General features: G+C 44.1%; 2 protein-coding genes across 4 annotated transcripts in view; one reads left to right on the forward strand and one right to left on the reverse strand.

Annotated features, from left to right (window-relative positions):
- The window catches only part of macrod2 (mono-ADP ribosylhydrolase 2), a 455,835-nt gene that overhangs the window by 363,114 nt on the left and 75,888 nt on the right, over positions 1–16,833 (reverse strand). The gene's annotated exons all lie outside the window — the stretch shown is intronic.
- On the forward strand, positions 548–13,320 carry flrt3 (fibronectin leucine rich transmembrane 3). The gene is made up of 3 exons (XM_012829889.3): positions 548–1,455; positions 8,149–8,900; positions 10,074–13,320. Exon 3 carries the CDS (start codon positions 10,118–10,120, stop codon positions 12,074–12,076), a length of 1,959 nt encoding a protein of 652 aa, XP_012685343.1. The 5' UTR covers positions 548–1,455; positions 8,149–8,900; positions 10,074–10,117; the 3' UTR covers positions 12,077–13,320.

Genomic DNA, 16,833 nt, shown 5'->3' on the forward strand with positions numbered 1-16,833 from the left:
CTTCTCTCTTGTCAAAAACAGCTGACGCAAACACACCGGGGTGAGTGGAGGTCATCCCTGGCCTTATCTGCCCCGCTCAAGGACCGCAGCGCTCACTTCTGATTGGCCTGGAGTCGCAGCGCTGGCAGAGCGGTGTCATGGGAAGACTAATGGAGGGGAGAGGGTAGGATATCAAAAGCGCCAAGAGAGTGATGGGGGCAATTAACAAAGGAGAGAAAAAAATTACATCACTGAGTGATGAATGTGGAGAAAGAGGGGAGAGAGAGAGAAAGAGACAGAGAGTGGGAAAGAGAGAGAGATATCACATTTCTGTGAGACACTGGCCTCAGGAGACAGGGAAGCAGGTATGGGCAAGCAGGAAAGGAAGGTTAGGCTAGGAGATAGTGGGGAAGGCTTTTTCTCTGGGGTCTCCCCCACTGTACCAATATGGTAGCACTAAGATAAGCAATGAGCAATAAGAAGCACACTGCTCTTGGTAAGATCAACATGTTGGGTGACAGAAACATTTAAACGCCACCCTTCTGGCCTAATGCTTTTAATATAAAACAAGACATGGACTGTGGGATCAAGGTAGTCCAATACCATTCGCCACGGAGTACAAAAGAAACACATTAACAGTGTTATATATCTCCCTTTCACACATACATATATGTGCACTCCCACAAAACACACACACATATTCACAGAGTAAGCATTACGGCAAGGTCTTATTCTCTTCTAAAGATACAAAACCAAAACCTGATAAAGTACTCACTGACTCACTCTCTCTCTCTCTCACTGAGAATAGATATTTTTTCTCACACTCATACAGTCTCCATCTACCACTGTACACATACATTTGAAAAACCACAAACACCTATCCACTTACACGCCCCCTCACCGTCTCCCTCTCTTTCTATGTCTGGTATTCTCTCACCGTTTATTCACAAACACATGAGGTGGCCGCACCACAAGTCATCTCACTTTCTCCTGCTCCCCCTAGTGGTCGCCTGGCTTATCGCAGAAGCGTGGAAAAGGTGGACTTAAAAAGACCGGGAGCAAGAAAGACTGGGAAAGGGGAGGAAAGTGAATAAGACCCCTCCCACCGATGACATCAGCGCTGTACTGAAGCAGAGCTAGAGGCAGATGTAGCCTCACACTTGTAGTGCGCTCTAGGCAGCCGATCTGTCCTGCCAGTCCTCCTGTCCTCTCCGAGCCAAAGGAGTGTGTGCGAGTGTAAAGTGTGTTGAGGACACCACAACGCAGACACACATACGCGCGCAAACGCACACACATACACACACATGCACAGTGCGACCACACCGCTGCTGCTGCTGCGGAGAAATTCTCTACATGAGATTGGGTTTTGGATCTGGAAACATCACTAATTTCGCTCTGTTGGATTTACTCTACTGGCCGACTGATTTTTTTTTAAAGGATATTTTTTGTTTCGCTTTATAGTTGTTGACTCACCAGGTAAGTGTGCTTTGTTATGGATCTGTTGCTTTCTTGAAAGTGGAACTGATCCTTCACTTGTATATTATTACTAAAAATAAAATAATATATGTACTGTATTCCATGGTTATTTTCAAACAAGGGGAGGTTTGTTAATATATCATTTTATATTTCAACGCAACTCAGCCCCAGCCTTTGCCATAGAGTTCATCCCAACATTATTTGTAAAAGCTTTCCCCACCAAAAAAATACTAATGTAGCCTACGTGTATATGAACAAATTAGTGATACGAACATCACAACAATCATCGTCTACACCGCCTGAACAAACACAAAATGCAGAAGGCTATGGTTCTTGCGGATAGCGGTTTAAAAAAAAAATACGCAGGCAAACAGAGACCCGTATCTTTTTCATCGAGTTGCAGATTTAACACAAATTGTCACGATTCTTTAAACCGTTTGCCGTTCAGGTAACACCAGAGGAGAGAAGTTGTTTCGCTGTCGCCTATGCGCAATTCTCCCTTTTCACGGACTCCGTGTGCTGGGAGACTAACACACACAGCTCCATCTTACCCTGGGCATTGCAGGGTTTTTCTCTTTTCTGTAACTATCTGCATTGCCAAATAGATTTAGGAGATATGGCAACGCAAGTCGCTGGCTCAAGCTAAAGGGTCAAACTGGACACCAGAGAGGGTGCCAATACTGGCTTTCCATTTAGTACTTTCGTGTTAAGCGCGAGCAACAGGGACCTAGAAAACTTCTGACTAAGAATTTTGCGTTATCTTCTATCTTTTTCTCTGTCTCTGGTTACGGACCTGAAACCGTATTACAGTCTCAGATAGGGAGGAAGAGAGAGGGGTAGATTGTTGGCATTGCCTTCGAAGCCCGAGCTTTGGATGTCCCTGTGAGTGCCTGGAATTACGATGCCGATAGGAGATGCAGATCTTGACACACGGGGCAGCTTGAGCTGCTGTGAAAAGTCCGTCAAATGCGGTGGTCGACCAGTGGCCATTTGTATCCCCCATTTAGCCAAACAGACGCAAGGGCCTTGATATTCTCCTTTCATTTGGCACTTCTTTTTTTAAAGCTACGTTCGACGTGTGATTTTTAAGTTGTTATGTCTGAGGATTTCCCTTTTTGCGCATAAGACAGACCTTACAGATCTGCGAGATTTCGGCTGGTTAAAATCAGTTAGGGTCCATCAGATGGAGCAATGCTAGTTCTGATGTTATCGTGTAGACTTTAGCTTATTAGGTGCCGTCGAGCCTGAAGCGGTGCCACACAACTACCACGGCTCTGTGAAGATAAATATCGCCTGGTCTCAATAAACATCCAGCAGCAAAAGCCCCGCTTAGACGATAACACCCAGCTCTGTCAGATAGATCTGATTAACTCAGTTTTTTTAAATCTGCATTGAACTGATAGGTGGTTTAAGCCTGTGTTGTGTCTATTAGATCCAAAATGACACAGCAGCAGCCTCTACATGTATTTCTCACTTTAATTTTCACGAGGTTAGGTACGTCGTGTTTAATATTATTTAAAATCACATATTTTAAGGGATATGCGAAAATGTACACATTCTTTGTCCCCCTTTGACCCATGTTCTATTTAACATTTGAAGAAGAAAGAGACACATTTGGGTGTGTGACTTATTTAGAGGGGCTGATCAAATTAACCATACCATTGATCTTTGTGAAATGGTGTCAAACCCCACTTAGCCAGCTCCTTTTTTCTGACTGAATCAACACAAACATGGCTGTGTGTCTACTTCAAAGCCAATAACACCCCAAATACACAAGCAAAGAGTGAGTTCTCACTTTGGAAGAATCAAAATGGAGAGCAGGACTCAGCACTCATCAGATTTAGAAGCTAACTGTGCCTGTAGTGTATGTTTGCTGGCTGGCAGCGATAGACGTAGAAGGCCCATTGTTTAGAGTGTCGACTACCACAGGCAAATCGTAGTGGCCCACTGCATTCATTGGGAGTCACCACTAAATGGATGAGTCTTTCAGGCCTTTAGAGAAGAGGCTGTCACCCTTTGTGCCCCTGACAAAACAAAAAATAATAGTCGGACAAAATTCCGCCCTCATGTTGGACGCTAACCTTTAACCTAGGCAATAACATTAGATCTGTCTATTCTATTCAAAGTTAAGCAGCATTTTTGTTTTAATGTTAAGCCTGCACTATAAGTTTTTAGAAACTTTTTTAAGGTCTGATTTTTCTTTTTTTTTTTATATAAAATACACTCATGTATTAAAAGGGGAGCAGACAGACATAAAGGGAAGACCAGATGAGGGAGGATCATAGCTCATGCAAATACACAACGTACTTCAATTTTCATCTGTCAGAGCGTAAACATAAGCAGTCCGGTGTAGGCAAATCAACATGAGCCAGTGGCTACAACAAACAACCTGACTGACTAGAGGGTGCGTACATATGGTAATTAAGGCTACGCCAGTCTACTGCTTGTATGTGTGTATGTGTGAAAGGATGTGTGTAAGTCAGTCAGACGCTCACACAAGCCTCATGCAGGAGCGCCTACCACCCCCAAGTGGGGAAAAACAGTGCAGCTGCCGCAGACCTTCCCTTTTCAGCCCGCACAATAGACAGCGAGACCCCCAGTCTGCCTCAGTCTCCTCTCCGCCTAAGGAGGCCTGGGGACACATGGGAGTGTGTGTGTGTGTGTGTGTGTGGGGGGGGGGGGGGTGATCATCTGCTCAGCTCTAAAATACAGTTTAGCTGCTCATTTTACATTTCAGCCACGTCCACACATTTCTTCCTGCTCTAGTTGGCGACATCTTCCTATGTATTGTATTATCCCTTTTTTGTGAATGTAAATGGCAAAGCAGACAGGAAAGATTTGTGTGAGGGGCTCGTGAACACGTGCGTAGAGAACAGTGTAGAAAGGCCATCCGTTGAAACTGGCCTTCGGGTGCTGCATTTATTATTTAATGGAGAGAAAAATCTGTTTTCCCTCAACTGGAACAAGTCACAAGAAGATCCACACTGAACTGAGGCCAAAGCTAAAAATATCGAGATCATTTTCTATCGTCATTTTAATGTCAATTCATGCTCAATAGACTCACTTTTATGTAGTCATTTATGATAAGTCAAAGAACCTTATTTTCTTGGAAAAACAAGAACACAAAGAATCTTATTTCTTATTCGAGAAACCAGGACTGCTTAAACACTTGTATCAGTAGATTATTATAGTCAAACTTATCCAAAATCTAAATAAGTAAATAGGGGAGAAATTACTTCTAAATCATACCTTCTTCCCTATACAATTCAGGAGTTCGTTCTAAACTTACTTCATGAAGGTCCACTCTCATTTTTGGGTATTAATAAAGGCACAATGTTGCTCTGAAATACTTTTTGGCAGGAATTAAATAGTTTCCACTTAATTTTCCATCGTCATGTGTTGCCCAGATTCTTTGTCTGTGGGGCATGAAATCTTTCGCCCTGTTACTGTAGCTTAGAGACACATTAGTGTGTGTTGAGCCCGCTGTGGCTGGCTTTGCCTGGCCTTGTGTGCTCGAGCCAGGCTCACCACTAGGTAGCCATAGCTGTGGATGTAACACACAGTTTTTGACCAGGATGCTCCATTTAACTTCACTAGTGCAGGGCAATGAAGCAGAAGCAGGTCCTGACCATTAGAAAAATCTCCTGACGGCAAGAGGATCTTATTAGACCAATAGAGAGAGGTGTCCATCATTGAATGCTCTACCCCCAGCTCTCCCGGTTCAAAAAAAAAAAATCCTGTTTTGTCCGAGTGGAGTAAAAGGAGAAGAGGGGGGCTTAAAAGTTTAACCAAATGAAAAAGCTGATAATGCTGGGAAGAGGGACTCACTAAAACCACTAGAGCAGGCCCTCCTCGGGCTCCCTCCGAGCAGATTCCAAGGCCCTCATGCTTGCCTTGTAATGAACAATGGGGCGCAGCTACTTTGGTGAAATCCGATGAGCGTGGAAAAAAGGAGCTAGCCAGGCCGACTAAAAAACTGGCTCTCATCACCTCGGCAGCGGGGCCTGCCTGGTTAACGGGGGTACGCATTAACAGCTTCATTCAGTGACGGGGTACGTGAGTGTATTTTCAGAAATAATACATATATGCTGGGTACAGCTATTTTGTTCACATTCCTTGGCATTTTTTTGGGGAGGGGGGCGGTTGCTGTTCGCCTGTTATACCCTGCCTATCTGCCTGTGGAGTGATCAAGGCTTCTTCTCAGAGGCCCCTTTGCCACATTGCCTCTTGTTGTGTGCTAATGTCCGTGGCAAAGCTCCATCACATTCTAATTAGCGGAGTTGTAAGCCCCGACTCACTAAGAACAGATGTTTGTTATACCATTGGCAGTGTAGTTTGAGCATAAATCAACAATACATTGCCAAGGCCTATATCTGGAAATGAAGAATGTAAATGTATATGTTTAGGATTCAGGTCGATGCAAATTTAAACACATAATCTGAATTTTGTATCAATTATGTTAAATGGTTGTATAATTCATATCATTACAATTCATTTGTCACTACAGAAAATACATTTTTACCCCAGAAAAACAACTCTGAGAGCATTTTTTAAAAAAACGTGCAAACTGTGATTGCAGGATGGTCACACTGAGGCAAGAATGGCAAGGGCAACTCACAAATTAAGAGTGGTATCTGGGGAGAAAAAAGAGAAAATAATTGAACGCTCTGAAAATCCGCTGCTACTCCTCCAGTAGGAGTAACATTAACCAAATGCGTTTATCATTACCAAATTTGTATGGTGACCCTGACATTTATAACACACCCTCTATATGTTATACAGTGACCATCATGCTATGTCAGCTTTGATGCTAAGGTCACATCTGCTGTTGAGCTCTAATCTACAATTACAATGCTAAACGTGCCACCGTATTTAGACACAACAGAAGGAAGAGCTGTATTATTAGACTCCGTCGCTCGCTGGACCCATAATCGCGTTACTACTAGGCTCTCAATTCCCTAATCTTCCCCCTCTTGTCAGGCAGTACAACAGTTAAGTGGCCAGATGCGTGTTACCTGACTTACCCTCGTCCAGTTGTACTGCCAGGGTTAGCAGCACCAGTGCACTGGGCGGCTTCCAGGCAAGGACACAAACTATTGTGTTTGTCAGAAAGGCCTGTATCGTTTTGCTTGGCAGAGGAAATTCTATTTTTACCCGCTGTATAAGGAAAGGCGGCCCGCATGAAGTAGGCCAGGGGAGGGAGCAGATGGGGGGCTAGGGGTGAGAGGCGGCCACAGGAGGTGGCAAGCATGAGATGGCCGTCTTGGTCTTCATGAGCGGTCCAGATGAGCCAGGTTCATTGCCCATGTGCATGTTTAACCCGTGCGAGGGCATTTTTGTTGTTTTTGCACTCCCTCTCTTGCTCGGGAGCTCATCAAGCAGGCTGAAGGGCCCAGAGCGCGCGTGTATGGACCCAGAAGACAGGGCAGCTGTGCTTTAGGGAAACAATCAGCATTGATCGAGCCCCGGTCAGATTCCCCCTCCTCTCAACACACACACACACACACCCCTCGCCTCTGTCCCCCATATTCAACAGTTTTCTCATTTTAGTTTTGTAACCAGCAACCAGCAGCCAGCCAGAGTGAAAACACTGAAAGCACAATCCACCAGACAACTGAGCAAAGCTGGAGCAACCCGCCCACTGCCATTGTGACAGGGCCTCAACCACTGTAGCTTTTCATATGCAAAGAAATTCTTTTCTCCTATCACCATAGAAAAAAAAGCTGGGGGGGGGGGGCTAGGGTTAGAGGTGGTCAGGGTAACACACACACAATCACCACAGCGTGGGCAGGGGAAGGTTTTTTTAAGACAAAAATCCAAAACAGTCCTCCTAATCCAGGTTTCACAAATAGTGGCCTCTATATATTTCAGGCAGACAACTAAAGCCAAAGTAAGCCAAACTGCAAAGATATGTACTGGCACAGAGAAACACCATAAGCTTTAAACGCCATCTCCCCCACCATGAACAGCTGAACAACCAGGAGAAACATTCTTTATGTAACTGCTCTCCATGTTACTCATGAACTCCTGTAACTCGCTATCTTAGAAATAGGCCTATGCATGAAACTGGTTAATTGTATGAAGATTTCTTAAATCAATCTTTTATGTCACTCTGTTCATAAATTACATTATCTACCTTTGATACGGTTTTAAAAATGACCGGAGCCTTATTATCCTGTTATTGACTCACTTAAATGGCTAATAGATATTAATGTTTCCTCTTTGAGTAAGAGCCAAGAGGCCAGATGTTTTTTTGAATGCTGGAGACATTTCATGATTATGGCGGCTGTAAACTTGACTTGGGCAGTCATAATTACAATTATGTCATCGTGTGTTGTTTAGGGCTATTTTTAAGGAACTAACCACTTACTTCAGGGCAAAAGTGCAGTGCAAAACTATTCTCATCTAAGAAATATCATCTTCCATTTGACTTAAATGGGCATCTATACAGCAATCAGCTGTAACAGCACACTAAAATCAGTGCATGGGAATTCAAGTCTGTGCAACTTTCCCGGAAATGTAATACCAGAATACTGAACTTTCAGGCGTTTTCTTTCCCCCTGAATGAGATCTTTCAGATATGAGACCCCTTAGCAAAAAAGGTTTATATGAGATGTTTGGAATTTAGCTGGGAGTGCTGCTGGCACAAAAGTGAGATGACTTAACGTGTTTCCTCTCTGATTGGGTTTCCAGGGAGTGACCTGAGGAGAGGTGCAGCATGGGAAACGGAGTGGGCATCTGACAGGAGAAACCGCAGGTTCCCGAGGAGAGAGAGGTGGGGACCGGAACGACGCCAGCACGGTGTTCCCTCAGAGCCACGAGGCTGGATACATTATTCATGTCAAAGCCTGGAGCAAGAGAACAGGATTCTGGGATAACCGGAGGCCTGGGCGTTTGGAAGTGAGCAGTCCTGGATTTGAGCCTGTGATACGGCATCTTGACATGGCTCAGCCTAACTTTGGGCCTGTATGCCAGTCTGCATAGGAGAGAGGATTCGCCGTTGTCCAGGCCTATTCCCCCCCCCCCCCGACAAGGAGCCTCCGACCAACACAAAAGGCTCTAATTTGGGGTCCAAGCTATTGCTCCAGCGCATAAAGGGATTCTGCATGTGCCGTTTGTTTTTTCTTTATTATCCTCAGAATTGCATGCAAGCACTGGAGCAGGAAGCCTGAGGTTTGTCTCAGAGTGGAGGAGCTTTCTTTATAGGTTTATCTACCATGGCAAAGCCTTTGATGGCATGAACTCTGGACACCGCGGTACAACACAAAAGGTCAGCCGCACAAACAAGGATCAGTTCAGCAAATACCGACCAGGTCAGGATCTAACCAAAGAGACCCCTCAGACAACACTGACAAACGGCTCCTGAAAGGAACAAGAAAGAGGAGCTTAAAGGCCTCATTGGATTGTCGGTGGCGGCAGAGGATTTACTGGTTCTTTTAAATCAGGTATGACAAATATGAATGGCTGTGCCTCTCCACGCTTGACTGACCAAACCACAGTTTCTAATGAGAAATGCAGGAAGAGAGGTCAGGACAGCACCTCATAATTAAAGTAATAAATCAGTATTAGACTAATTAAACACAAAACCACACTTCAGTAGACACAGAAAAAAGGAACAGCCAGGAAGTAAACTAGTTCACATATTCTGTTCCGTAGGATTAATTGCAAAAAGACAGTAGACAAGATTTACAATTCCTTTGTATACTTTTTTCGGGGCTGTTCCTGTTGATTTTTGCCGTTATTTGTGCCTGAGGTAACTCTGTAAAATAATCTGTTCAAGTAATTCTACCAGTAAATGTCTTGCATTTATTCAGGAGATTAAATTTGGATTCAGGAACTATTTTACATGTGAAGAGAGCCCAGAAATCCTGACAGTTCACACAAAGCTGAAAATCAACAGCTTACACACCTTTTACTTCTCCATCAGTATTCATGGAGAAATGTTATCTCTTTTCCTCCTCCGCACCTTGCGAAAGAGGAAAGCCTAATCTGAAATGCCCAACCACGGACACAAATCCGGGAGAGAAGCCGGGTGAAAGAGCAGGAGGGTTTTACAACACTTAATCAACAAGGCCTGACTTGTTCACCCATGCAGTCTGCTGCAATGAAAGGCAGCCTTGAAACACACAGCCTCACTGAGGAAATGTGTAAAACAACTAGGTCCTGCTATTATATTACACCAGCCAACGAGGAGAAGGGGAAGAAAAGAAAAAAAAAACATTGCACAGGCACTAAATTCAAAGTCAAGGTCATGTAGCAAAGGGTTTCCACATACTTTTTACTAAATGTGTATCTAATTGTTATTCACTTTTACTTTTTTCCTAACTTTGTCATGACCATTTTAATATAAAAATATCAAAAATGACTTTAATCAAAATGTTTATCTAAACACCACAGGCACTGGCTCGTTTGTTCTTTTTAATTTGTTTCTTTGTTTGACCATATCAATGGCCACGTCCTGATTAATTTAACAGGAAACATGGCGTCATAAATTGCATCATTTAGATAGAAAAGGTGCTCGAGGCAGCATACATACAAACAGTAATTATTAGAGCATGGCAGTACTTTTCCTCAAAAGGCTGTTTGCATTAAATTTGCTCCTCTTTTTTTACCTCCAGGGGGATTTCGGCATATTCTATCTACTCAACAGACGGCACTCAAGATGGTGTATCAGAACAGATTCTTCCTTGCCTTCCTCGTCAGAGCAGGATTACTCCTGAGTCTGGCCAAGCCACTGGTCACCTCAGACTCCTGCCCCTCGCAGTGCCGTTGTGACGGGACGTTCATCTACTGCAACGACCGAGAGCTGACCTCCATCCCCAGCGGTCTCCCGACGGATGCCACCATCCTCTTCCTGCAGAACAACCGCATCAGGAGTGCCGGAATTCCTGCAGACCTGCGCAAGCTGGTCAACGTGGAGAAGATCTACCTATACTGCAACAACCTGGACGAATTCCCAACTAACCTGCCTTTGAACGTGAAGGAGCTTCATCTGCAGGAAAACAACATCCGTATGATCACTCACGACTCTCTGGCTCAGATCCCGATCATTGAGGAGCTGCACCTGGATGACAACTCTGTGTCAGCCGTCAGCATAGAAGATGGGGCTTTCAGGGACAGCAATCACTTACGGCTGCTATTCCTTTCCCGTAACCACCTGAGCACCATCCCCCCTGGTCTACCGATGACCATCGAGGAGCTGCGCTTCGATGACAACCGCATCTCCTCCATCACCGAGCTGTCGCTGCAGGACCTCATCAACCTGAAACGACTGGTGTTGGACGGAAACCTCCTCAACAACCGAGGCATCGGGGAGATGGCCTTTGTGAATCTCATCAACCTGACAGAGCTCTCGCTGGTGCGCAACTCCTTGACGTCGCCACCAGCCAACCTGCCCGGCACTAGCCTGGAGAAACTGCAGCTGCAGGACAACCACATCAACCGGGTGCCACCTGGGGCCTTTGCCTTCCTAAGGCAGCTCTATCGCTTGGACCTGTCGGGAAACAACCTGAGCAGCCTGCCGATGGGCGTCTTTGAGGACCTGGATAACCTCACCCAGCTGCTGCTGCGGAACAACCCGTGGTACTGCAACTGCCACATGAAGTGGGTTCGTGATTGGCTGCGCACCCTACCTGGAAAGGTCAACGTGCGGGGTTTCATGTGTCAGGGTCCTGACAAGGTGAAAGGCATGGCTATCAAAGATCTGTCCACAGAGCAGTTTGACTGCACAGACGAGGATGTACCAGCACCCACCTACGAAACCACAACGGTCTCCAACACGCTGCCTCCCTCCAAGCCTCAGTGGCCCTCGTATGTGACTAAAAGACCTGTGGTCAAAGGTCCGGATCTAAGTAAAAACTACCGTAGCACCACACCATCTGGCAGAAAGATCATCACTATAAATGTCAGGTCCAGTAACGCAGAGACTGTCCACATTTCCTGGAGGTTATCACAGCCGATGACTGCCCTGAGGCTCAGCTGGCTAAAGCTGGGACATAGCCCTGCCTTTGGATCCATCACGGAGACCATCGTACAAGGGGAGAGGACGGAGTATCTCCTCACTGCTCTAGATCCCGAGTCCTCCTATCGGATATGCATGGTTCCCATGGAGACTAGTAACATTTACCTGTCAGACGAGGCACCTGTTTGCATAGAGACAGAAACCAGCTCCCTGAAAGCGTACAACCCCACCACCACCTTGAACAGGGAACAAGAGAAGGAGCCTTACAAAAATTCCAGTCTGCCTTTAGCTGCTATTATCGGAGGGGCTGTGGCACTTTTGGCCATCATCATGCTAGCGCTGGTGTGCTGGTATGTGCACAGGAATGGCTCTCTGTTTTCCAGAAATTGCACATACAACAAAGGCCGACGAAGGAAGGATGATTACGCTGAGGCAGGAACAAAGAAGGACACTTCCATCCTTGAGATTAGAGAGGCTTCTTTTCAGATGATACCAATAAATCATGTTCCTGTGTCCAAGGAGGAGTTTGTGATACACACAATTTTTCCTCCTAATGGTTTGAGCCTCTACAAAAGTCCGCCCAGTGAAATGAAGAACACCATGAACAACAGAAGTTACAGAGACAGTGGAATACCAGATTCAGACCATTCTCACTCATGATACTTCATACAGACTTCAAAGACATTCGATCATGAATGAGTGACTTAAGAAATAGTTGGTCTTTTGCAACACACTGGATCTAAAAGACTGAGAAAGCAATGTTCTGTACATTTGCCATATAATTTATATTTAAGGACAATTTATTAAAAGACAAATGTTCAAATTGCAGGCCATCACTGAGCTGGCAGTGAATGCAGTCACTAACTGCAATTCTATATTTTAGAGATTTGTAGTAATTTGTACTGTATTTCCTTTGCTTAAGGTTTCTGACCAATTAAAAAAAAACTTTGTGTTCTACTGAAATATGATGACTTGTCAACTGTGAAAGTGGGGTTTTCATTGCTGTGTTGAACAATCAGATTTTAGAGAACCTTGTAGTATAAAGCACAGGTCATTCTTTTCGCTATGTTTCTGTCAGAAAAACAAATGGAAAGGCAAAAAACAAGTACCTTGGGAAATAGGGCACAGCTGACTCAATACATGGAGAGAATTCGCCCATTTTGTCTTTTCTAGGGAAGAGCACAGAGCATATACGACAGTGTCATGGAAACGCAGGGCTTGTGCCTGGAATCCTAGTTAAAGAGTTAACCAAGGCGGAGTGTCAGACTCTATTTCTCTGCTTTGTTTTGCTTGTGGAGATAGATTATTCCCAGTAGTTTGGGACATGCGGACCCACAGCACAGTTCCCTGGACTACACTCCTGTGTCTTCAGTCACAACACAGGGGCAATTTAAGCACACAGAGATCTTTACAAGGAGACGGTGGTCTTTCAGTGAAACCAGGACAGGCAAGGTGACACAGGAGACACCAAAACTCAATTGTTCAAGTCAACAAGGGAAAACGACATCAGAGCTTTCAGTACAGTGTTTCATACGTCAATGTCAATATTGCCCTTCAAAATGAATATATCCTGGGCAGTAAAAAAATGACATGGTAAGAATTACATTTTGGCTTTTTTGGAATACAAAGTGTCGGCTATTTTTTGTTCTTTTAAAAATAAATATTATTTGTATTTTTTTTTCCAATTTAAGCCACTTTTTATGTTGCCACGATTTTATTGTTCTTTACAACTTAAGACCAAAGTGCATTGTATGCCCTTTGGCCTGTCTTGTATGTGCCTTGATCCAATGCTTAATGTATTTAGCTTTTTGAAAGAATAAATCAGTGACTTAACTTTTTTTCATACACAGTTGAATATGATAAAATATTGGTCATATTGCAAAATAAAAGTGGATAAAAATTAACCACATGGTCTCTCTTCACACCACATAGGCAACCCTGGTTTAAACCCAAATACTCCCTCTCTACCCCCCTACCCCCCACAACCACGGACGCTTCAGCACAGGGAGTCAGCTCTATAGAGCAGCATCCGCTTCGGGCTTAGAGTGATCTTTTGTGAGGCTTAGCCATGTATGACTTATCTGTTTGGCCAGAGTGGGAAATATCAGTGAGACTGTCTGCGGAAGCTAAATTAGCCCTATGGAGGAATGAGACACGGGCTAGATGCGCCTCACAGCCACAGGGGGAGATGTATCTAATGACTAGCTACCATACGGAGGGTGGCACGGGCCCTGCTGGGGCTGCCTGTCAGCATGCCGCGTTTGGCCATAAACACAGAGACAGCTCCAGGCCCCTGGCGGAAAGACATTGTTGCCTTTCATTTATGCATAGCCCACACACACATGCATACAAACACACACACACACACACACGAGACAGGCATATACACTCACATACAAGGCACGCACACAGAGACAGGCACACACACACACACACACACACACACACACATATATATATATATACATATACATATACACACACACACACGAGACAGGCATATACACTCACATACAAGGCACGCACACAGAGACAGGCACACACACACACACACACACACACACACACACACATACAAGTCACATACACACACACACACACGAGACAGGCATTTACACTCACATACAAGGCACGCACACACATACACACAGAGACAGGCACACACACACACACACACATATATATATATATATATATATATATACACACATACAAGTCACATATACACACACACACACACACACACACACACACACACGAGACAGGCATATACACTCACATACAAGGCACGCACACACATACACACAGAGACAGGCACACACACACACACACACACACACACACACACATATATATATATATATATATATATATATATATACACACACACACATACAAGGCACGCGCACACACACACACACACACACGAATACATGCTTACAAAGATAAAGCACTAGGAATGCCCGAGACACATATGCTCCCACAGTATGTCAGAACCCCAACGATTGCACATGCACATAGTGCCAAACATACACAAGGCACACTCACACAGCTTTAATAACAGTACCAGGGAGAGGTTAAGAGCAGCAGGAATGATCCAAACCTTAAGTATACACAGACCGCCCTTCTGCACTAAATATATCACATCACATCAGCAGCTAAAAGAAAGTAAACAGCCTCTCTGCTTTTAACTTTTGTTTAATAGTAAAACCTTGCCTCGCATAGGCTATTGTTGATATTGAATAGCTATAAAACTGCTGTCATTTCTGCATTCTGTTTGACTGGACTGTGCTTCATAAACTCCACCGATGCTGTGACAACTAACAAAGGGCTTTGTTTTACCAGGGCTCACCTAATCACCCGTTGCTCAGAGAACAGGATTCTATTCACATTCGGATTCTGAAGTCTGTCTCTGAACCCAAAAATCTGAAAACCACCACCGAGAGTATGTTTCCGGGCAATATTACAAAACTGTGAATGTTCTGCTGCAAATGTTTTGCTTACTGTGGTCTGTTATTGCAAAGATGTAGTGCTCCATGAAAACCAATGTTTGGTCACTGGCAGATAAAGAGCTATTTAAGAGCACATAACTGCATGACTGTCACAAAACAAAGAAACAGTCAGTTCTCAAATTCTTTCGCACCACAAAAACAAACATTTCTGTAACATTTGTTTAATGGGTGTGTGTGTGTGTGTGTGTTTAGTTCCTAGCTTTTATTGCTTAAAATATAAAGCATGCATTTGATGATAAAGTTCTGTGGCAAATTGCAAGATTTAACCATGGGTCTACGGACAAAACATTCCCATTAGTTGCTTATTTAGCAACAAACTACTTTCTTGGACCCACTGAGTACAGATAAGGGAGGAAACCAGCCTTCTTGACCAAATCTGCAATGCCCCTGGATTAGAGATTTGGAGCCGTCTTTAATCTTGACATTGTTTTGCATTTGTCATACACATGCGCCTAGACTTCAAGCATCAAGCACTTCCATATTGATGAGATCACCTCAATTTCATTAGCCAGGAGCTCTGCCTCTTACCAGAAAGTGTGTAGTGTGTGTGTGTGCGCCTATGTGTGTGTGTGTGCCCATTATTGATGGTTTTTCTACTCTAAGTAAATTACTCTCTGGTCCCCCTAATGACTTCTTAGCATTTTACCACTTAGATAGAGCAGAGGCACACCAGAGGTTCCACAGAAAGGCTTATTTCCTGTAAAATAAATTCAGAAACATCCACAAAGGGACCAAAATAACCATTTTACTAATCTATACACATCATACATTCAACCTGCTTTTGGACCAACTCGCTTAAACTGATCAGGGAAATACGAGGAGACTGCTCACCGCTACATGCCCTCATGTCACCCTGTTGACCCTTTGACCTCTTTGTTGGTGCACGGCTAGATCCTACACATGCTCTTTCAGACCCCAGAAAAATCATTTACCAAGGTTGATGCAACCTAGACCTTTTCTCATAAAAGAACCTCCATTTAAGTTTAGGGTTTCTATCCCACCACACCCCACTGAAGGCATAGATCCATCCATGCTCTGAAAGAATGACAGGACAAAAAGGCCATACGCTGTGCCTTAAGTTTACAAAGCACAAGTAGAGACCTTCATTTGATCAACGATGATCTGACCTCCGATGACCTCTTCTCAATGGCTTTATTGGGATCCAAAACATACCAACAGAAGCCTACGACTAATCGGAGGTCACCCAGGACAGTTGAAAGCGGGGTCAGGGAGAGATGTGAAAAATGAACTTCAGAGGGCACGGCAGAGACACGTAGTCTGCCATTCAACCAGATGGAGAAAGATTTATAGATATTGGAACAATAAACATTTTAACTAATGGTGGTGCTCATCTCAGTATGTGAATGGTCCTTATAAATGATGCCAGGTGTTGATAGACCTCCTATGGAGGAGACACTGTTTAACTCTGAAGGGCTGATGTGCGATGGGGACTATTTTGTATTTATAAGCACTTACCATGTATAAATGTGTATTCCGAACAATTTAAAGCATAGGAAACATATGCCCATGTTTTATTCAAAATGGTTAATGATGAAGCATGGCCAATCCATTGGTCATTCTTAACACATGAATATTTTACTCCCACTTGTTTGTGTTTACACGTTTACATTCTGGCATTTTTAACACATGAATATTTTGCCGTGACTTTGAGTTTGTATCTCTCCCCTCACAGTTATAAGGGACTTTTTCTGACTGAGACAAACTTTTTTTCCCACTGATCTGGAATTGCTTCACCTTACATATGTGTGACGATTTATTCTCAGCAGATCTCTTCCAAAACCACTCCTCCGAAATGTCCCTGTGTGTGTGTGTGTGTGTGTGTGTGTGTGTGTGTGTGTGTGTGTGTGTGTGTGTGTGTGTGTGTGTGTGTGTGTTCCCACTCGG

The sequence above is a fragment of the Clupea harengus genome, chromosome 13 (assembly GCF_900700415.2).
Source record: "Clupea harengus chromosome 13, Ch_v2.0.2, whole genome shotgun sequence".
NCBI classification, from domain to species: Eukaryota; Metazoa; Chordata; class Actinopteri; order Clupeiformes; family Clupeidae; genus Clupea; species Clupea harengus.